The sequence below is a fragment of the Diabrotica virgifera genome, chromosome 4, assembly GCF_917563875.1.
Source record: "Diabrotica virgifera virgifera chromosome 4, PGI_DIABVI_V3a".
Classification (NCBI taxonomy): Eukaryota; Metazoa; Arthropoda; class Insecta; order Coleoptera; family Chrysomelidae; genus Diabrotica; species Diabrotica virgifera.
The window spans coordinates 157883570-157907333 of NC_065446.1; the positions used below are offsets into that span (position 1 = coordinate 157883570).

At 33.3% G+C, this 23764-nt stretch overlaps 1 protein-coding gene across 1 annotated transcript in view; it reads right to left on the reverse strand.

Annotated features, from left to right (window-relative positions):
* Positions 1-9984: 9984 nt before the first annotated feature.
* The window catches only part of LOC114332693 (uncharacterized), a 34961-nt gene continuing 21181 nt past the window's right edge, over positions 9985-23764 (reverse strand). Inside the window, exon 3 of the mRNA XM_028282520.2 lies at positions 9985-10332. Coding sequence (XP_028138321.1) covers positions 10134-10332 — 199 coding nt within the window. The 3' untranslated portion in view covers positions 9985-10133. The remainder of the gene's footprint in view (positions 10333-23764) is intronic.

Here is a 23764-nt window from a genome sequence, read left to right on the forward strand (position 1 = left end):
TGCTAATTTTGGTACTACCAGTGCCGATATGATGACGTCACGTTGCCATGACAACCGTTGACGCTTGTGCAGCCGGGAACTAAAATTTCATCTGCGTCTTCATCTAAACCGAAATTTCATCTGCTCGAGTCATAGAAGTCAAATGACACAGGTCAGTATCTGACCGTCAAGGACCTACAGTTTTATTTTTTGGATTACATATTGAAATTCTTTTTTAATTTTTGGATTACATATTAAAATTCTTTTTTAATTTTTGGATTAATTAAAAAAAATAGTTTTATAATTAATTTCAGTATTTAGATATAATAATGCTACTTATATTTTTTTATTTTTTTTTTGTCTTAATTTGATTATATTTTTTGGTGAAGATCACCTTCACCTACTTCACCTGGCCGGCCGCCGCTGCAAACCACGTAAACAATAAATGAGAAATTTCTTATGAAAATTATTTAACGAAATTGTTTGGAGTAATACAAACAAGCTCCTCCCAATTTTGTGACGTCAAACTTAAACTGTCTGAAAAGAAAACGTTTTTTAAACGTTACTTTAACGTCATTAATCTTACGTATTTAAAGTCACCTACAAAAGACGTCTATATGACGTAATTTTCAAATACGTGTATATATTCAACCAAAACTGACGTTTCCTCGACGTTATATGACGTCAGTTGGTTGCCTGGGATATTAGGGCTTCCTTTATACATGTTTGACATTAGAAATAATATAAAATCATAGTGACGAATATAGTACATGTTTTTTATAATAGGTGTGAATGTCGGTTACATCGCAAAGGTACGTTTATTTCACGTAATAATCACGAAGCAGAAATAACTTCTTTTGGTTAAATTTTGAAAAATATTTTGGAAAACAAAGTTTTACAACGGCGTTGGTTAATACGTATCGCTTGAATTTTACTCACTGTATTTTATGGACGTCGAAAAATTAGATGTATTTCACGTAAAAGTAATGTAAATAATACCAATATTTAAACAAGAAGTTTATGATTTCGCTTTTAAAATCATTTAGCATAACTATTTCAATCCAAAAGGATTAACATAGTTGGTTCGAAAACTAAATTAATCGATTTATCGAATAATAGATACGTTTCGATAGGATTATTTTTTTATATTATTCTGGTATTGAAATAGATTTTTTAGTAAGACCAATTAGTTAATAGTAGAAGAAATTTAATAACAAAAAGAAAATACGTATTACTAATTTAAAGTAAGTAGAATATAGTTTAACTGTAATTTAAAAATAATCGATTTTTAAAATCGATGATTATAACCACTAATATCAGCTTCTCACAACAAAAAGTGAAAGTGAAACGTGAAGAGCTTTATTTCCTTCGTTTTATTTTGGGCGGGTTTATTTATAATAATGTCTTCCGTATTAACGTTTACCTCACTGCTCGAGGGTTGAAGTGCCGATGATGCAATTAGAAAAAAAAACAAGAAAGTGCCCTCCTAGAAATAACAAGTGAAAAGTGACCTGTCCTGTGTACTGTGCCTGTGTTGTGTTTTGTGTTGGCAAATTTTTTAATGTGTCTCTAGGTCGGTACCATTTTTGGTTCATTATATTGTATAATAATGATTATACAAGACAAATGTTTTAAAGTCTCTAAATTCTACTAAATAAATACATTGTTAATACTTTATATTATGCTTGTTTTATTTATATCATATAATAATAATTACGTGATTCATAAGTTAATTATTAAGGTCGAATTATTTACGTGAACCTAGGACGTATCTTTCACGTGAATACTAATATATGCATTCCCTAAAAGATACGTTAATCAACACGTATTTGCAACGTGAATTTCCCGAAACATTTTATTGTTATTTAAGGTAAATAACTCGTCTATTGAAGACGAGTTATTCACGTAATTTAAAGACGTATTTTCAATGTGACATTCCAACCAAATTTTCACGTGAAATTCACGTAAGCAATTTACGTATATTGATGACAAACGTACCCAAAATTCACGTAATTAACACGTCGGTCTGTTTGCTGGGGAGGGAGAAATAATAATGAAAACAAATGCAGAAATTGAAGAAACAATTGAAATTGAAGAAAAAATACGAGACATTTAGGCGTCCCGAGAGACTTTTTCGGGACACCGGGACAAATCGTTAAAAAACGGGAAAATCCCGTTTTTTCGGGACGTTCGGCCACCCTATTAGGTATAAGTCATTGCTCATACTGTCATAAATATGACAACGTGAAAGTTAAGGATACTTGATAATATGAAAGTGTGCCAAAAAACCCATTGAAATTGTGCGAAAAAGTAAATCCCATTTAAAATACATTGTTACTTCACGCACACTTTAAACCCTTCACGCACTGCTATCTATAATGACAGTTTTCACAAACTAAAAACTTATACATAATATGACATAAAGTAGATAACAATTATTTTGAACCTCCCAAATATAAGTTTTTGTTTTCAATCATGTGAGATAAAATTAAACAAATCACTATTCAAAAATTATATGCATGTAATTATGTATACATGTATTATATGCATGTAATAGGTATAACAATAAATAATAAACAAACTAAACAGATTATTCTACAATAAAATTGACATCAAAAATAAACAAGTAGGGAACAGAACATATTTTGAAAACTAGTGTTTATATTTTAAATCTTCTATTTTCAATAATTTCATTTTTTTTTTCAAAATTATATATAAAAAAAACAAGGATAATGACTTTTCAAGTAGTTGATCGATTACGCAGCAACATTCTTCCATGTTCAAATGCACGAATAGCTACTAAACTAACGTTACCATATTGTAAAATGGTGACAATACTGATATACACAGCGTGCCCGCGCCGTCTCTGGAGCCGTCATTCCTTCAAAATTTTCAGTCTCGACCGATAGCGAGAATCATCTTTCGTTACCAGAACTAGAAGTGGTAAAACGGAGTATAATAACGTGCAACGGATTCAAATGTATTCACATGTAATCTCGCCAATATTTTCGTGCGTCTAGTTGGCTATTTACTCAATTAGGTAGGTACTACGTATTAACAAATATTTCTGTTGGTAAAAAATATAAATGGAATTATTTCATAGTAGTCATAAAATATTTATTTGCAAGATTTTTAACTGTTACCAATGGTAACAGTGGTTACATGAACGCTTCGCCAGTGTAGTTGCAGGCATCAGATTTTTCACCACTCTTATGAAGAGGAATAATAATAGCTGTCTTTAGGCACTCTGGAAATTTACCTTTTTCGAAGGAATCATTAATTAGAGAGACGAGGATTTCCAATACATTTTCTGTGAGATTAGAGAAGTTTTTTATAGATAGTCCATCAGTACTACAAGATGATTTGCTTTTGATACTATTAATTGTTTGGATCAGTTCAGAGTTATGTACTGGTCTTAAAAAGAATGAATTCGAGACCTTTCTTAAGTTAGGAAGATAGGAAATGGGATCTTGTTACGACAAAATAGTTGATGTTATATTTTTACTCACATTAACGAAGTAGTCGTTTAGACTTTCAGGATTTGGAAGAGAAAATGATTGAGCTGTGTGAGTTTTTTTCGAAGATCGTTTAGTATAAACCAAGTTTCTTTTGCAACACTTTTAGAGCTCCCAGACGATTTTGATAATAGGCTTTTTTAGCTGATTTGACAAGTTATAGATATGTTGTCCTGTACTTCGTGATATATTCAGTGACAGAAACATTGGTAGTAAATTTCTTGATGTATAGTAGTGATCGCATATTCTTGGCTGATATGCGAATACCTTTGGTACTCCAGGGTTTGCGATGTTTTGGCTTAATAGGGATTAAAGGAAATGCCTTATTGAAGATGCGGAGAAGTTTATCTAGAAAAACACTGAAATTATAGTCCACGTCTATAGAAGGAAAGTGCCACTCAGAAGTTAAGCATAAATTTTGGAATTTACGAAAATTCTGGGTGGAAAAAATCCTACCTAAACATCGGGTTTTTGAGGAGGGTTTGCTGAAGATAATAAACTTCGTATACACTGCTTCATGATCAGATAGTCTCGCATTAATAACTGTAGAGCAGACATCAAGAGGTGAGAAATCGGAGACAATATAATCAGTGGCGGCTCGTGGCTTTAGGGACAGGGTCGGCAAGGTTTTGTCTCCTCAGATAGGTATGCCATCTAATTAATAGGCTTCAATTTCATAGAAGATTTTTGGTTTTTTTTTATTCCTTTTTTTATTTTTTTTGTTTTTTTTTTTGTAAACCTGTTTATAAATTAACTCTAGTCTATGTTGGTTCGAAGTAGCAAAATGGGTTATAACGTCATTGTAAAATTTATTATTCTTTTGGAGAGGATTTAAAAGTTTTTTTCTATTGCCATTTGAGACAAGTTTGACATTCTCTCTTGTTTCATGGTGTTTAGACAATAGGTTTTGACTTTTTTGAGACAAGAGAAATCCCGTTCATTTGAGGCAGAATTTGCCCACATTTGAGCACAATAATTTATTAAATTCGGGAACAGTTTGTTGTACCTAATGAATTGCAGTTTAAAAAATTAAACATATTTTGTAACTTATCCCACCTTCCTAAAATATTTAGATCAGCATATAAAACTGTTAATCCATTTTCTTATTTTATTTGAATAAAGAATGATGGATAATTTTTAATGAACTTGTCCAATAGATATTTTGAAAATTCCTTGTAAATAATAATTGAGTTATCCTTCCGCTCAAAAAGGTCCGGAACATTGTTTAAATAATCAAAATGTCAAAAAATTAAGAAAAACTTCGATTGTTTTCTTCGTTTTTTGATTTTAACTTTCAAAGTATTCACTTCTGCGAAAAGTTACACTGACATAAAAGTTGGGTAACTAAATTTCCTACAATATAGGATTGGTTGAAAATTTTAAAAAGTGTCATCCTTGTTGCAATACAGCAATAATTGCGAAAAAAAAACATAAAAAATAAGTATTCGCATTTTACGTTTTTCAACCATTTATGCTAACACTTACGACCTTCATATTTTAACCAGAAAACCTTTATGATATAATAAAACAATACTGTAAATTTCATTAAGATCGATTCAAAACATTTTCAAAATAAATTTTGCAATCTAGCTTTTGCAAAAAAAATAATTTTTTCAAAATGTTGCAGTACTGACAATAAAGCAGATAGCAAGTTGATTTTTTTACATATAGAAGAAAGATACAGTATTCTTCTATACGTAAAAATAAATTCAACTTGATGTCTGCTTTATTTTCAATTCTGCAACATTTTGAAAAAAATAATTTTTTTGAGAAAGCTGGATTGCAAAATTTACCCTACAAATTTTTTTGCATTTATTGCTATTTTGCAACAACGTGACAATATTTAAAATTTTTAGCTAATCCTTTATTGTAGAAAATTTAATTACGCAACTTTTATGTCAGTGCAACTTTTCTCGAAAATGAAACTTTTAAAGTTATAATCAAAAAATGAAGAAAAAAATCGAATTTTTCCTTTATTTTTTGACATTTTGATTATTTAAACAATGTTCCGGACCTTTTTGAGTGGGAGGATAACTCAAATATTATTATATGAGTTATTTTCAAGCAATTTCTGCAAACAAATATGAGTCACCTCTCAACGTCCAAATTAAATCTCAACGTCCAAGTACGCGTTTTGTTGCCGTTTGCAGATCACCGCTGTGCTCGGCAGATTGTTTTTCTGCCGTAATTGCCATTCAAATAAATACGGGGAATGTATAATTAGTTGCCTATTGGCTAATATTCCATAGCGTCTTATTACAAGCAAATGGTCAACTGGATACGGCTAGCCGAAGCGGTCCATGAATTCACACAATCGCAGTCGGGTGTATGGCTGGCTAGGATCCTTAATTTGAAAAGTCTCTTACGCACAGCGCACAGGGATCACTTAAAGTATCAGATCGTTCGAATTCTTTAAAAAAAAATGAATAAAATTTAGTCTGTATTATCTCACAGATATTTTTTTTATTTCACAGAAACGAATATCATCAACTCTGATTAACTTATATATTTAAAAAAATATATAATGTGTCCATAAATATGTGGGTCGGCACTGCCGACCCTGACCAGCTGCCACTGAATATAATCGATTATGGTAGATGTAGTTTTTGTAATCCTTGTAGGAGGGTTAGCGTGCATTGAGAGACCATACGATTCAAATATGTTGGACAGGGACACTTAGGTAGCACAAGCAGCAGCATAATTAATGTTAAAATCACCGCATAGAATTTTTCTGCTTTTATGAGGCAGGTCATCTAACAAATTTAGCAGGTTCTGAAAAAATTAAAATTAAAATACCACGGTAGAGTCAGAGATCTATAAATGCAAATAATGTAAAGATTAAGATTTTTATTATATACTAAGGAAAACTCAAAGAAGGATTCACTTAACAAAAAGTCATATTTTGTTACCACAGAAAAATCATTATTTCTAGAAAGAATTAGGGTGCCTCCATGAGCCGAACTTGGACGATCATACCTGGCAATTGTGGTATATTTTTCTACAAAAAGAGGCTCGTTGACTTCAAGCCAGTGCTCTGTAACCGCAACTATCGGGGGAAATCCTAATTCCTCCAGAAACAAAAATAATTCATCAGTTTTATTTCTTATAGAACGAATATTAATCAGAACCATGCCAAAGTTGTCATCACTAAAATAATTTGAGGTTTCTAGGCCCTCAGAATATGTCCTGTTGTTTAAAAATTTCGCTTTGGAGAACCAGTGGAATAATAACTTCGGTGACATTCCCTCGACTTTTGTAGATGTATAATTCTTTCCGAAGTGAGATAGGACCTATACGCGGCAAAATCAGCTTCCACTTCAGCTGGACCAATTCCATCGGCATGGTTAAATTCTAGAAGAACTTTTCGTAGTTCTTCAGTCTTAGTAGGTAGTCCTTCGGAAGCCAAAAGAGTTTCACGCTGGTGTTGGTATATCAGCCATAAAATACAGAAGCAGGCTGATCGTGTAGAAAAGCAAGATGTAGTTTAATTGCCTTTAAGATATCCGGTTTCCTTAATCTTGTAAGAAGATATCGACTGTTCGCGTTATTAGTTAGTCTAACTCTTGGTGGTGTTAAAAGATCCAAATTTATGGATGGTTTAAAAGTATCTTTCTTAACAAAATTGATATGGGAGAAAGGCTCTTGAGATTTGCAAATTGTGATGGCCTGCTTGTCTGTAAATATATTGGTGTCTTCAACTTCATTTTTGTTGTTGCTTGGAATGGTAATTGGATTTTCCAAGTTAACCGGGCTTCTGATGTACTTCGGATTCATATTTTCTTCAGATGAAGCCTTTGGTTCAGAGTATGATGATTCTGTAGACCATTTAATGTTGACACCAGGTGACCAAATTTCCTTATTAAATAATAAGTAGATAGATGGTTTTGATTTTATGCCTATTTTGAATGAGGAACCAGTTGCTGTATTGACGTATTTAAGGAGGGCGTAACATCTAAAATATAATCCTTAACACATAGCCTCTCTTTAATGTAGAGAACTATTTGTATAGGGGTGTATACTAGGGTTAAGTTACTAATAATAACAAAGTGACACTTATCTTCTGAAATGTTTGACTTACACTATCTTTTTTTTTATACCTCTTTTTCAGTTTGTGTAGCGGGTAGTTTGTTGAAAAGATTACTCATCTGATTAAAGTGGTAGTGATTCTGTAAAACTACGAAGTTTTCAAAAATTACATTTTTTGAGTTAAATTTTTTATTTTTATAAAATATATTTATAAAATATTACATTTTTAGTTTTTAAATTTGAATTTTAAATTAAATTACATTTTTTTGCGTATCATTTTAATTAAATGTTTGAGATATTTTTTGAATGAAAACTCGTTTAATAAGATTTTTGAAAGGTAAGTTGTCCAAATTTGAGAGTTTTATTATAAGTATTATTGTATTAGTCACACGTTTTTAAATCATTTTTAAACAAAATTCATGTCTCACTTTCCGCCCACATCGTACTTATGCCCATACATCTTGTTTTTTTTTTATTATAACCATTAGATAGCTTAATTGCTCGCTCTTCTTTCATATCCAATTTGTAAAATTTTATTTGATGCATTAGTTAAATAATTACATTAAAATAACTCAACCATGCACTTCGCCGAACGCTAGTTTACAGTACGCGAATGTTTGTGAGAACGGTGACTTTAGTGTTGTAATAAAGAAGCTATAGATTTACTTTTAGAAAAATCTTTGTATAAGGTTTTTTTTTTGTAAGATTTCCTAAATTTTTAATGGTCAAGTCAGTTTTTTCTAAGATTTATATTTTCGGGGTTATTTAAAAAAACATCTACTTTCGCAGCTCATCTGTTTAATAAAAAATGAAGCACCCACTTCTCGCGTAAAACTTTTTGATATGTTGTTTAATAAACATTTCTTAATGAAATTACAAAAAGTTCTATCTTGTTTGATTTTTTCCGAAGTGAAAATCTATATGAACTCCCCTGCGTAATAGGGAATTTAAAAAACAACAGTTAAAAGGCTAAAAGCTCAAGTTTAAACAAAAAAATCAAAACTATTCTTTTAAAAATGAGCCGTCTACGATGCGCCAAAAACAAAGGGTTAAAACCAAAGCGATTGTTAACCTCTCTATTTTATTGCCAAAAACTTATATTAATTCATAACTAGACATTTATAAAAGTCGCAATATCTCCGGTTCTAATCAACTAAAATGTATGTTCTTTTTAATGTCAATAGTTCTTATCGCTCGGTGTGAAATTTTGACGGGACTAAAATCTATCTTGTTTGATTTTTTACGAAGTGAAAATCTATATGCACTCCCCTACGTAATAGGGAATTTAAAAAACAACAGTTAAAAGGCTAAAAACTCAAGTTTAAACAAAAAAAAATCAAAACTATTCTTTTAAAAATGAGCCGTCTACGATGCGCCAAAAATAAAGGGTTAAAACCAAAGCGATTGTTAACCTCTCTATTTTATTGTAAAAAACTTATATTAATTCACAACTAGACATTTATAAAAGTCGCAATATCTCCGGTTCTAATCAACTAAAATTGATGTTCTTTTTAATGTCAATAGTTCTTATCGCTCGGTGTGAAATTTTGACGGGACTAAAATATACCTTGTTTGATTTTTTCCGAAGTGAAAATCTATATGCACTCCCCTCCGTAATAGGGAATTAAAAAAACAACAGTTAAAAGGCTAAAAACTCAAGTTTAAACAAAAAAAAAATCAAAACTATTCTTTTAAAAATGAGCCGTTTACGATGCGCCAAAAATAAAGGGTTAAAACCAAAGCGATTGTTAACCTCTCTATTTTATTGTCAAAAACTTATATTAATTCACAACTACACATTTATAAAAGTCGCAATATCTCCGGTTCTAATCAACTAAAATTTATGCTCATTTTGAAGTCAATACGTCTTATCGCTCGGTATGAAATTTTGACGGGACTAAAATCGTATTTGGTGTCATTCAAAAATCTTGACGTTAGTGGTAACCTTGCGGTATACCGTAAGATATATATCTATACATTTATTTTAACTTTCTTAGTAAAGCTGATCCCGAATTTTCTAATGCTTGGCTGGTTTCTAGGTGATTTCAAGTATAGATCATAAATTTTATATAATTGACTGGGACTGGGGTGGTTTCAGTCCTAGACGGATGTTTATTTTTTCCTAACAATCATTTTTTCCTAACAATAAATTGCGACACACGTTTATATGGTAAAACTAAATATAGATTCCAAATTGTCTATAATTGGCTGGCTTCGGGGTGATTTATAAAAAATTTTCAAAAAATTTTCTATTTTCAGGTTTTTTGTGTATTTGTAGGAAATGTATTAATGACTTTCAAAAAATCGACTTTTGAAGTTATTTTTCCAATAACTAAGCAACAAATTAACAAAAATAACTTTACAAACACCCATTTTAAAGAATTTTCCCTACTTCTTCAGTAAAATTGTATCTCTTTTCCATATAGTTTACCGGTCTCCACCTTGAATATTTAAAATCAAATAATGATCTTTAATTGTTTATATGTTGTTTATAAGTTAAAAAGTACGTTTGTTCTTTTGCATAATCTTTATATTGGATATTGTTATGATATCACTAAATTTACCCAAAGCAGTTGTTAGATAACTTTATCAACGAAAGTCACGAGAAAATTATTAGTTCTTTGGAATGTTCCGTGTTGGTGGATCAGATACACTTAAAACACACTCACAACCACTTGGATAATCAACTTGATGAGTCTGAAACTGTTTAGATGTTTTGTTATAAGCTAAAAGACTTATCGTGGACGTCTGTTGTTGACAAAAAGTTTCATAATTGTCGCGCTTGTCCTTTGGATTACATTTTGCTTCATCCCTAAAAAATTATTGATTTAAATTAGATGTTATCAATAAGTTTTAAAAATAATTAAAATAGACAATTTTTGGTCAATCACACTATTACCTACAACGAGTATAATGATGACTTCATTGATAGTAGAAAATATAAATACTGAAGACATATGGTCTTTTTCTACTCTTATACTTTAATATATCAATTAAAATTTCAATACAGGTATCATAATGGGCTCTATTATGATAAACATTTTATTATGATACAGAATTTTAACCAATATAATTGCGATATCACGTTCTATATCGAAGATGGCACATACGCAATTAGTAACGTCAAGTCAAATTCATACCCTTTGATAGTTCACATAAACAAAATGACAAATTTCAAGAATAAATCTTTTTAAGAAAATGTTCATCGTCAGAGTTTGGTTCAATTCAAATTTTGGTCATGTTCAACGTCGAGACGTTAACCACCCAATACGAAGAATAGCTGAAGTGCAGATTCCTGGAAGGAGTAGGAGAGGAAGACCAAAGAAGACCTGGGGGGAGACGATAAGGCAGGACATGTTGGTAAAGGGGATTAACATTGATATGGCCCAAGATAGAATTGTGTGGAGAAATGCAATTAGGGAAACCGACCCCGCATAGGGATAAGGCAAAGAGAGTGATGATGATGTTCATCGTCAGAAGAAAGATCAGAGAAGCCAAAGAGAAACAAAAAACAGAACAATGTCCAATAGAGGAGTATCAGAGTCGATATGATAACTTTAATGTCCATCGAAAGGTTAACTAACTAGCTGGAAAGTTCCGAAAACGCAACAGAGGAAAGATTATAGATGATGAAGGCAATCTTGCTATAATGAAAGAAGATGTTTGGGAAGAATACTTATGAAAACTTTTCCACGACCTTAGAACATAACAAGAACCCAGGCTTTATTTAGCGTGCAGGTGTTGTTTAAGGAATGTAAAGATGTCAGCTGTGATGCTTTTGCATGATTGATTGACTACAAAAAGGCTTTTTATAGAGTCAGGCATGAACAAATGATCGAAGTGCTGAAGAGGACAGTGATTGACGGAAGAGACCTGAAAATAATAGCTAACCTGTATTGTAATCAATCATCAGTGCTCCGAATAGATGGAGAATATATAGATCAGGTGAAAATCTTAAAGCTAGTGAGAAAGGGATGTATAATCTCACCGTTGATACTCAATCTGTACTCAGAGCACATTTTTGAAGAGGTTCTAAAAGGCATCTCAATAAATGGAGTCAAGCTCAGTAACCTGCGGTATGCACATGATACAATAGTATTTTCCGATACTATAGAAGGGCTGCAAAACTTAATGAGCAAAATAACGGAAACAAGTAGAACATATGGACTAGATATAAACACCAGCAAAACCAAGGTAATGATCATCAGCAAGCAAAACATAACTGGAGCAAATCTCTGTGTGAACCAAATGAGTATTGAACGTGTCTTACAATACAACTACTTAGGACCTATAATCAATGAGTCATGGGAGACAATACCCAAAAGATTAAATGTCGCATCGAAAAGGCAAAAAGTTCATTCTTAACTATGCCATGACCTCGCGCTAAAAACAAAAATAAGTCTCCTTAAATGTTACGTGTACTCAGTGCTTCTATACGGAGTAGAAACGTGGACATTGAAGGCAGAAACTCTATCAAACCTTCAGGATTTTGAGCTATGGTTGTACACAAGGATCCTGAAGATACCATGGACTGACAAAGTCACCAATGAAGAAGTACTACGGAGGACGAAAAAACCGCAGATTTCGTCAACGTCGTGAAGGGCCGTAAGCTGCAGTACTTGGCATAGTACGTATAATGAGAAATCAAGGCAGATACGAGCTACTCCAATGCATTTTACAAGGTAAAATTGAAGGAAAAGGGGTCCCAGGACGAAGAAAAATATCCTGGCTTGCAAACCTAAGAGCATGCTATAGAAAGAGCTCAATACTTTTAGGCTTAATCCATTATAGTATTTTCTCTTTGTCAGGCTTGTGCCTATTTATTTATATTATTGGTCATATTTTTCGGGTTTTAATTTTAGTTGTACGTAGCAAGCGTACTATAACCATTTGGTAGTCTCATGTGAGTTGTACCCTATGTATAAGTAAGAGGTATATAATTTTGTAAGATACATCTAACAGGACTGTTGTTTTATTGTATAATATCCTGTAAAACCATAACTTTTGTCATTTTAGACATTTTAGAGTCACATACTATTAAATTTGGTTTAACTCAGAGATTGCACAAATCTAGGTAGTTATTTTAAATAAATATTTACTTATTTTGTATATCATTTATTTTTATTATTCCTTTATGTTCACATTTACTGATTTAATATACTTAATATTTGACAGCAGTGTAAGATACCTGGGAGAGTGATCGAAGATCATTTTCTTGGCGCCCATGATTTGTTAGTTTTATTTAATTGGTTCTTCTTTAGCACTTATTCATCTTTGTACATTTTCAGTACATTATTCTTATCTTAATATTTACCTTTTCTAGTCATCATCATTATATACTTTGAGCTACCATCATGAGCTACCATCATCCTTGAGTGTCAAGTTGTAGTTCTCTTGCATCTCTTGCTAGTCACTCCATTCAGTTTGCCTCTGTCTATTCATACTTCTATAATCAGTCCATATATTTCTACATCTTATCATTTTCCCCCTACATAATACTACTGCAAAAGTAGTATTTTTATTACTTCAGCTTCAACGTAGAAGCCCCTTAATTTTTGTTCTGTTAGCATCCCCTTGTTTCTTTCTCCTTACTTCTGTTGGAGTATATCTTTCTCTTTACTTTCACTCCAACAGAAGTTTTTCTTTCTTATTTCATTGGCTTGGATTAAGCCTAAACAATAATATTCCGTATAGCAACCAACAAAATTATCATAACCAGAATGATCGCCAACATTCACAATGGACAGGCACCCTAAGAAGAAGAATAAGAAAATAAGAAGTTAATATACATATGTGTTTTTTACGGAGAGTAATAATTATTTACACAACTGTACTTGCCCCAATAATCACTTTAGTGGTGTTTTGTAAATTGAAATGGATTCTTTAAGGCTTTATTTTGAAGAAATCGTAAAAAAGTTTAACATTTTGTTAAATTTATTATTAAAAAATAGTTTGAAACAGGGCCCCATAGTAACTTCCATATGTTTGATGTTACATGCTTGTAAGTAAGGTCACTGAAAAGCTGGTGAAAAAATACACTCTACGAAAAAAAACAAGATAGCATTTTTTTCTTAAAGTCATATTTCCATTGTTTATTTACATTAAAGGTAGCAGCATATAATCATGCAGGTAGCGATTCCAGCACGTAGCGTTTAGTTTCCGAAAAATATTATTAAATGGTTTTACATAATATGAACAATTCACACAATTCACACGAGTTCAGAATTATAACTACTTAGGGACAAACATTAGTGAAACAAACGATTATACCACAGAAATCAGAATTAGAATAGAAAAGGTTTATTCACTAATATGAAACAAATATTATGTAGTAGACACCTCAGCCTAAATATTAGAAAAATAGTACTAAAGTGTTATGTATTTTCTGTTCTTTTGTATGTTTTGGAGACATGGACTCTTAATAAACAATGTCTCAATGGATTGGAAGCATTTGAAATGTGGACACATCGACGAATGCTGAGAATCTCCTGGACAGACAGAATAACCAATCAAGAAGAATAGAAAAGAGCAGGGAGATACTTGATTCGATCAAAATAAGAAAACTGCAATACTTGGGTCATATAACCGTGGTGACAGATATGAACTTCTAAAATTAATAATGCAGGGAAAGATTCAAGGAAGGCGCAGCATAGGTAGAAGAAAATGTCCTGGTTGAGAAATCTCAGAGAATGGTTTGGATGCAGCTCAACTGAACTCTTTCGGGCTGTAGTGTCAAAAGTTAGAATAGCAATGATGATTGCCAACCTTCGTGGGGAACATGGCACGTAAAGAAGAAGAAGAATTCACACTGTCTGGAATGTATCAGACACCCTTCAATAAAATCAGGTTTTTCGGAGACTACTATACGTGCTGGAAACGTTACGTGCATGATAAGGTGCCGCGACCTTAAGAGATGAAAATTTAAGAGATTATAAATAAAAATGTAAATGTAGGAGTAAAAAAATTATAACCCGTTATAGTGCTGGTACTCATAAAATGTCGCCACGGAAAAGTTGAGAGCAGAATTGTTCGCTGCAATATCTCGGCTTATTTCTTGTTATTGGCCATAGTTCCGTTTTTTTTTTGGAAAATGTGTTCCACCAGATTTGCATTAGCCTAGTTACAAGCGTGTGACGTAATAAATATCAAGTTGTTATACATGTCTATAAGCTAACAAGTCAGTAATTTTAAGTGTGGACAGCATTAAGGGAGACAGAAACAAGTCGGCTAACAAGTTTATTTAATAGAAATATGGAAATAGGACAAATGCCAGACGAATGGAAAAGCAGTACAATAATACCTATTTGCAAGAACAAGGGTTATAAAACAAAATAATGCACAAACTACAGCGCAATATAGCTACAGTTGAATCCGGGAATCTTTACAAGTGCGTCATCATTTAAAGCATACGAATTAAGTCGATGATAAGTCGGAAATTGAAATTTACTAAACGCAACAGCAAGTCACTTACTGTCACTTGCTGTTGCATTTAGTAAATTTCAATTTCCGACTTATCATCGACTTATTTCGTATGCTTTAAATTTTAAATGATGACGCACGGGTAAAGATTCCCGGACTCAACTGTACTTGGTTACACTATTATATGTAAATAGGAGAGAGAATTAATTGATAGATAGATACGTGAAAAAACCGTAATATCCGATAATCAGTTTGGCATTTGGCAGTTTGCAAGACAGATCAAGAACAGGTGTAATTTTCATCACAAGGCAGTTGATAAAAAGATACAGATAAAAAGGAATAAAGAAACAAACGCTCATATAGTATTCATGTTGTAGATTTAATATGTAGATTTTGAGAGACATACATATATATTATGAAGGAGTAAAAACTCGTGTTGGATAGGTGTGAAAGAGACTGATAAATTTTATGTGAAGGTATGATTGCACCAAGGCTCGGTGCTTAATCCTGATTAGTTTTGAATCAGTTAACACCGAGACTACAGAGTAACATTTCCTTGTGCTTGATGTATTCCGATGATACATTATTAATAGGAAAGAGTGAAAGCGATTTCTAACAAAAACGGGAACAGTGAAAACAACCTCTTGACGAAAAAGATGTAATACGTAGTAGGTCTTCTTGTAGTGCAGTGTTCATTAGTGGAGGTTAGCGACTATACTGGTTATACGTAGTAGATCAAGGTTACAAATAAAATGATAACTGGATGGAAACATGATTATGAAAACTAATTGTTTTGAATACCTAGGATCGGTGTAATCCTAGAAATTGTGAAAAGTAATAGTTATATGTAAATACCTAGGAATGGCCAAAAGTCTAGGAGACCTGCAAATCTTGTTGAAATTTGCAAACAACGGAAGTTCTACAAATGGCTTAACAATCAACGGTGGTCAGAAAAATTAATATCGAAGACTCAGTCTTAAAATGAGATAACAAAATCCTGGAAAGAGTGGAACACTTTAGATATCTGGATGGCTGGACTGACAAGTGATAAGGAAATTTCGACCAGAATAGAACTTTGCGAAAAAGCTTTATTAGCTAGCGTTCTGTATTGTGCAGTAGAAGTCTGCCATCGACCACACGTCTAAGAGTATTGAAGTGCTACTTCTGGTCCGTTTTGTTCTATGGATATGAAACCTGGACAACAAAAATAAAAAATCGTAACAGAGTAGGAGCCTTCGAGTTGTGGTGTTACCGTCGCATGCTCAAAATCCCGTGGGCAGCACACATACGAACGTGTGCTAGAAACCATGCACAAAGAGCGAGAGTTGATCTACATCATAAAAATAAGAAAGATTCAATATTTCGGTCATATAATGAAAGGACCTAAATCCCGAATAAGGTATCCCGAATAAAGTACGTGTGCCTCCTAGTGGCGGGATACGGGCAACAATACATTGGCTTATAGGGCAGTCCTTACAGTAGGGATCCTGGCCTATACAGAAAAATGCAGGCGGGTGTGGGGTAATACTGCACTTTGGTTGCATTGGTGGTGTATTGGCTAAACGTGCAGGGCAGGGTATGGTGCTGATAGAAAAGGCATTCGGGCATCAAATATCCAAAAATCTTTTCAGGCCATAATAATGAAAAGACCTTCTCCAAACGCAATACAAACTTATACTGAAATGATGGCATCTCCTGCCAAAAAGAGAAACTCAACTTATTACCTACAAAAGTGGACAACATCAATCCCAAATAGATTACTTCATGATAAGGAAAGAAGACATACGTGAATGCAAGGACTGCAAGGTAGTAATTAGTGAGACAGTAAGCCAACAACATAAGCTGCTTGTTCTGGACATCGAAGTAAAAAGCGAAACTAAACAAAAATATCGGAGAGAACCACAAAAAAATCAAGTGGTGGATGCTAAAAGATGAGAAGGAAGGTCTATTCAGGGAAAGAATAATAGAAAAAATATGTTGGAACATGAAAGGAAGCCCTAACACAATTTGGAGAAAAATGGCCAATATTATTAGAGAGACGGCTATTGAAATACTTGGGAAAACGTCAGGAAAGAAGTTTGAGGATAAAGAGACTTGGTGGTGGTAAAATAAAGTACAAGGAAAAATAAAAGAGAAGGGAAAATTATATAAAAAGTGGCAAGAAACCAGATCGGACATAGACCTTCAAAACTATATGGTCGCCAAAAAGGAAGCGAAAGTAGCAGTAGCAAAAGCTAAAGCAGAAGCGTATTCAAACCTATACGATCAACTTGATACCAGGGAAGGCGAAGCAAAAATATATAAAATAGCCAAACAGAGAGCAAAGAAAGCAAGAGATTTTAATCAGATTAGATGTATCCGAGATGAAAGTAATAAAATACTAATTCACGAAAAGGATGTCAAAAAGAGATGGAGAAAGTATTTTGACAGTTCACTAAATGAAGAATTTGACAGACAGCCTGTGGAGTTAAAGGAGACAGTAACAGCAATGGTTACCAGAATAACAAACGAGGAAGTGGCTCAAGCGCTTCAAAAAATAAAGAAAGGAAAAGCAGTCGGACCAGATAATATTTCTGGGGAAGTATGGAGAGCATTGGGAGAGACAGGAATAAGGTGGATAGCAGGTCTATTTAATAGAATTATGGAAGTTGGACAAATGCCAGACGAATCGAGAAGCAGTATATTAGTACCTGTCTACAAAAACAAGGGAGACATACAACAATGCACAAACTACAGGGCTATAAAACTACTTAGCCACACCATGAAAATATGGGAGAGAGTAATTGATAGACGGATACGTGAAGAAACCGAAATATCCGATAATCAATTTGGCTTTATGCAGGGCAGATCAACAACAGATGCAATTTTCATTGTAAGGCAATTGATGTAAAAATACAGGAATAAAGAGACCAACGCTCATATGGTATTCATCGATCTTGAGAAAGCATATGATAGAGTTCCTCGAGAGATTCTGTGGTGGGCACTCAATAAGAAAGGAGTCCCTGGCGAATATGTAAAGATTGTGAGAGATATGTATGAGGGAGTAACGACTAGTGTTAGGACAGGTGTGAGAGAGACTGATAAATTTCAGGTGAAAGTAGGATTGCACCAATGCTCGGTGCTTAGTCCTCATTTATTCTCATTAGTTTTGGACCAGATAACAGCGAAACTACAGGGTAGTATTCCATGGTGCCTAATGTATGCTGATGATGTAGTGTTAATAGGAAATAGTGAAAGAGACTTAGAACAAAAACTGGAACAGTGGAGACAAGCTCTGGAGGAAAAAGGTTTAAAACTTAATAGGACAAAAACAGTATTTGGAATGTTCATTTAAAGATGGAGTTACTACAAATAAAATGGTACCTTTGGATGGTGAAATGATTGTGAAAAGCAATAGTTTTAAGTACCTAGTATCGGTATTACAGAGTAATGGAGAAATAGATGGAGATGCATGCAGTAGAATTAGGGCTGGATGACTGAAGTGGAAAGAAGCGAGTGGAGTGTTGTGTGACAGAAAAATTCCAATGAAGCTGAAGGGAAAATTCTATAAAACAGCCATAAGACCGGCTATGATGCACGGAACTGAATGTTGGGCAGTGAAAAAGAAAGAGGAACAACGAATGCATGTGGCGGAAATGAGAATGCTTAGATGGATGAGTGGAGTGACAAAGAAGGATAAAATTAGAAATGAGTATATTAGGGGAAGTCTAGGTGTGTCACCAATTGATGCCAAAATGAGAGAGCATAGGTTAAGATGGTTTGGTCATGTTCAACGTCGAGACGTTAATCACCCAATACGAAGAATAGCTGAAGTGCAGATTCCTGGAAGGAGTAGGAGAGGAAGACCAAAGAAGACCTGGGGGAGACGATAAGGCAGGACATGTTGGTAAAGGGGATTAACATTGCTATGACCCAAGATAGAGTTGTCTGGAGAAATGCAATTAGGGAAGCCGACCCCGCATAGGGATAAGGCAAAGAGAATGATGATGATGATGAATGAAAGGACCTAAATATCGCTTACTCAAATTAATAATTTAGGGCAAAATATATAGTCCAGGGTAATAAGGATTTTCTCAGAACACTCAAAGATCCAGGTAGCTGACTACTTTTTTAGTTATTGTAGACCTATAGAAGAAACCTACCTGTTTCCTGGCTAGAGTTCGCGTTCGTTTTTTAATTATTAACAATTTATTGCAAAAAACCGCGATTTTTTCGATTCTTTGCTATTCAAAAGCAAAACAATTGACAAAACTACACAACTCAATTTTTTAGGACATTGAAAAACCTTCAAAATACCGATTTTTGAAAGTTAAAAAGTTAATTTGTTGCTTCACAAATTGCAAAATAAATGAAAATCGATATTTGTTAATAACTTTTACTAAATTTAAAAAGATGAAAAAATTAATCAATATAATCAAAAATCCTAATGCCAAATTTTTGAAATTTTGTAGTTTATAAACATTTAGAATAACTTGGCAAATATTGTCCGTAGGAAAAATATTTTTATATATTCGGAAAGTTAGTATTTTAACACGATTTTCATATAAAAAAATTTAGCCTGGGTTCATTAGGGACAAAGTTAGCCATTTGTTTTTTTTAATTCACAGCTAATTTGTTTATATTAATTAAGGAATTTCATTGATGCCATTTTAAATAATGGGATTTGTATTTTTTGTTAAAGAATTTGCATAAACATTGTATCTTCACAGCACCCTCTACGATTTTTCAAAATTGAAGTTCAAACGGTTACTAGGGGGAACCTAAGAATCCACCGAGTTAAAATACCGAAAAAGAAATTTCAAAGTAATACAATTTTCTGTATCTCCGGATAAATACAATGGATTTTCATCTTTCTATTTTTTATTTGTATGTAATTTCTACGTATGTACCTTACAATATGCACTTTGTTTATAAATTTATTAATTAATAATAATCAGTCTAATCTGTTTAAACAATTTTTGAAAAAATATTTTTTTACAAAAATCTATTTTTTTAATCATAGTATCATTAATTATCATACAAAACGTTAAAGTTCAATTTAATAAATAAATTATTTTTAATAAATGATGGTTTTGCTTGTTTTCGATTCAGACGGTTGCACACCCGCTAGACAGGCTGTTTCTACCATTTCAGGCGTCATCAGTAGCTTTTGTTAGCGTGCACACCTCTGAATCGAAAAATAGCTCCACCATCATTTTAAAGGGAATCTGAAAAATAATTCAAATTTCCCATTAGACGCGATAAAGCGACATCTCATAACAAATTGAAGAGTCTCAGATGCAGAATCCACCAATTTAATAAAAATTAAAATGGTAAATAGTAATTTAAACCTGAGACTTTTCGCGTTGAAAGTTCTTACTGGTACGTCCTTAATCTGCGACTTTTTCAATTAATAAGAGAGCAGACGACGAATACAGAAAACGAAAGGGAAACGATCACATTCCACCTTCATTCGTCTAGGAAAAGGACAGCAGAGGAACTTTCAGTACTCAAACCGAGTAAAGGAAATAAAATAATAAATGATGGTTTTGCTTGTTTTTGATTCAGAGGGTTGCACACCCGCTAGACAGGCTGTTTCTACCATTTCAGGCGTCATCAGTAGCTTTTGTTAGCGTGCACACCTCTGAATCGAAAAATAGCTCCACCATCATTTTAAAGGGAATCTGAAAAATAATTCAAATTTCCCATTAGACGCGATACAGAGACATCTCATAACAAATTGAAGAGTCTCAGATGCAGAATCCACCAATTTCATAAAAATTAAAATGGTAAATAGTAATTTAAACCTGAGACTTTTCGCGTTGAAAGTTCTTACTGAGAATCTGAGACTCTTGAATTTGTTATGAGATGTCGCTGTATCGCGTCTAATGGGAAATTTTAATTATTTTTCAGATTCTTTTTAAAATGATGGTGGAGCTATTTTTCGATTCAGAGGTGTGCACGCTAACAAAAGCTACTGATGACGCCTGAAATGGTAGAAACAGCCTGTCTAGCGGGTGTGCAACCCTCTGAATCAAAAACAAGCAAAACCATCATTTATTATTTTATTTCCTTTACTCGGTTTGAGTACTGAAAGTTCCTCTGCTGTCCTTTTCCTAGACGAATGAAGGTGGAATGTGATCGTTTCCCTTTCGTTTTCTGTATTCGTCGTCTGCTCTCTTATTAATTGAAAAAGTCGCAGATTAAGGACGTACCAGTAAGAACTTTCAACGCGAAAAGTCTCAGGTTTAAATTACTATTTACCATTTTAATTTTTATTAAATTGGTGGATTCTGCATCTGAGACTCTTCAATTTGTTAAATTATTTTTATTAGATAATTATTTATTGAAGATAATTTATTTATTAAAGTATAACTTAACTTTTTCTATGATTAATAATGGTAGTCTGATTAAAAACATGGATTTTTGGGAAAAGATTATTTATTCAAAAGTTGTTTAAACAAATTAGATTGTTTATTAATTAATAAATGTCAAATTGCAAACAGACAAATTACATATTTATAATGTACAGAAAAATTACATACAAATTAAAAAAAGAAAGATCAAAATATATTCAGTAGATCCCGAGATATAGAAAATATAGAAGTTTTAAGTTGCCTTTTTTAATTTTTGAACTCGTGCATTTTGTCGGCTCCCAGCTCCACCTTCACTTACCACGACTAGTCAATAACTGAACAACATTTTTAAAAATTTGTGTAGAATACCAACTTTTCGAATATGTCTTCTTCTTCTTCTTCTTCTTATAATCGGCCTCTTGGCCTGTTCCTTACCGATTTTGCGCTTGTATTCGTAGCTGTGATGTTGACTGCCAGCTATCTCGCCACCTTTTAAAGGGCCTTCCTATTGATCGCTTGCCTGTTGGCTTCGAATCCCTGGCTATACGGGCTATTCTCTCGCTGTCCATTCTCGTTACATGCTGATTCCGCTCTCGTCGTCTCTGTCTTCCCCACCGTACTATATCTTGTATGTTACAGAGATCTCTTATTCTGTCGTTCGGTATTCTGTCTCTCAGTGTTTTCCCAGTTATTGACCTCAGCGTTCTCATTTCTGATGTTCTCAGTATCCTCTTGGTTTCTGCTGTGTCACATCTTGTTTCTATCGCGTTTACTATTTTTGACTATATTAGATATTTTTTTTGTCTTTTTTAGTACATTTTGATAGTATCACTTTTCTACTTTCATTTGGCATACGCAGAATTGCCTTATCTTCAGTATTTTCTGTCTTATGTTATTGCAAAATAAAGGTCTCTGGGATAAACAAGTAGAATAACTTTTAAACTAATCAATGGATCGGTCTCAAATTTTAAGGGTTTGTTAAGTACCCCAATACACAACTTTGGGTGAAACCCTAAAGTTCTAAAGTAGTTTTAGTAAAAGTTATTAACAAATAACGATTTTCACTTATGTTGCAATTTGCGTAGCAACAAATTAACTTTTTAACTTTCAAAAATCGGCAGTTTGAAGGTTTTTCAATGTTCTCAAAAATTAAATGTTGTAGTTTTATGTCAACTGATTAGCTTTTGACTGGGGTGCAAAAAATCGAAAAAATCTCGATTTTTGCACTAAATTTTTAATCATTAAAAAACGGACGCGAACTTTAGGCAGGAAACAGGTAGGTTTTGTTTCTATAGGTCTACAATAACTAAAAAAGTAGTCAGCTACCTGGATTTTTGAGTGTCCCGAACATGGTCTATTTCCAGCTTATTACCCTGGTCTATGTAATAATGTAAACGCTGGGTCGGAAGACAACAAATGTTCTGGCTGCGTGAAATTAGACAACGTACAAGTCGAACGGTCGAGAAATTGTTTCATATAGCTGCCGATTGAGAAATGTTTCATCCGCTTCTTAATACGACAATAGCCAACGCTGACCAATAAGTGGTAGTAAAGAATGGAGCGATACACGATAGAACAACGAGTTTTTATTGGTAAACAATATTTATAAAATAATGCACGTATGGCGGTCCTAGTTCGAATATTTCGTGCAAAGAATGATCGGAATATTGATTTAACTCGGGACCAATTGCGGACTCTAAACATACTGGTCGTTCAAAAACAAACCGCTCAGATGTCAATATCGAAGCAGCTCATGAGAGTGTTGGTGAAAGTTCATGAACATCTATTCGGCGTAGTGGACAAGAATTACAAATTTCAACGTACGTATACTCACTGATCATCTACAGCTTCATGCTGACAAAGTTCAATTGGCAGAAGTAATGAAATCTAATGACCATGCACAACGACGGATGTTCGTGAAATGGATTATTGAACATCACCCAGTGGCGGAATGGGACGTTTCATCGCCGCCCGTTCATCGCCAATCCATTTCATCGCCGACCGTTTCATCGCCGGCCGTTTCATCGCCAGTTAGTCAGTTGATTTTGTATTATGGGAGATGACACGACACGACGTTAGATTCAGTTCAAAACTTATGACAAATAAAAAGATAAAAAATATTATATTAATTTACTGTTCTATTTCTACTTCCCCTAAATTTGATACTAAATAGTATTAAATTTGTAATGTTAAATTATATTTTATATTATAAAAGTTTAAAAGTATATTAATAGATTAAGTATGGCAACGGGAATGGTCATATCTCGCATTTCCTAGAATTCCTCATTAATACTAAAAATAAATAATAAATGTAACTGTCGAAAATTGGCCGAAAATTCGGAAATATATCAGTTAGCGATTAACTGACTGACGATGAATCGGCCGCCGATGAACTGGCGGCATCGAAAGGGCGGCAATGAACTGGCGGCGATGAAACGTCCTAGACCCAACAAGTGGGTACTGATATATCGAGCAAAATTATTCTAATTG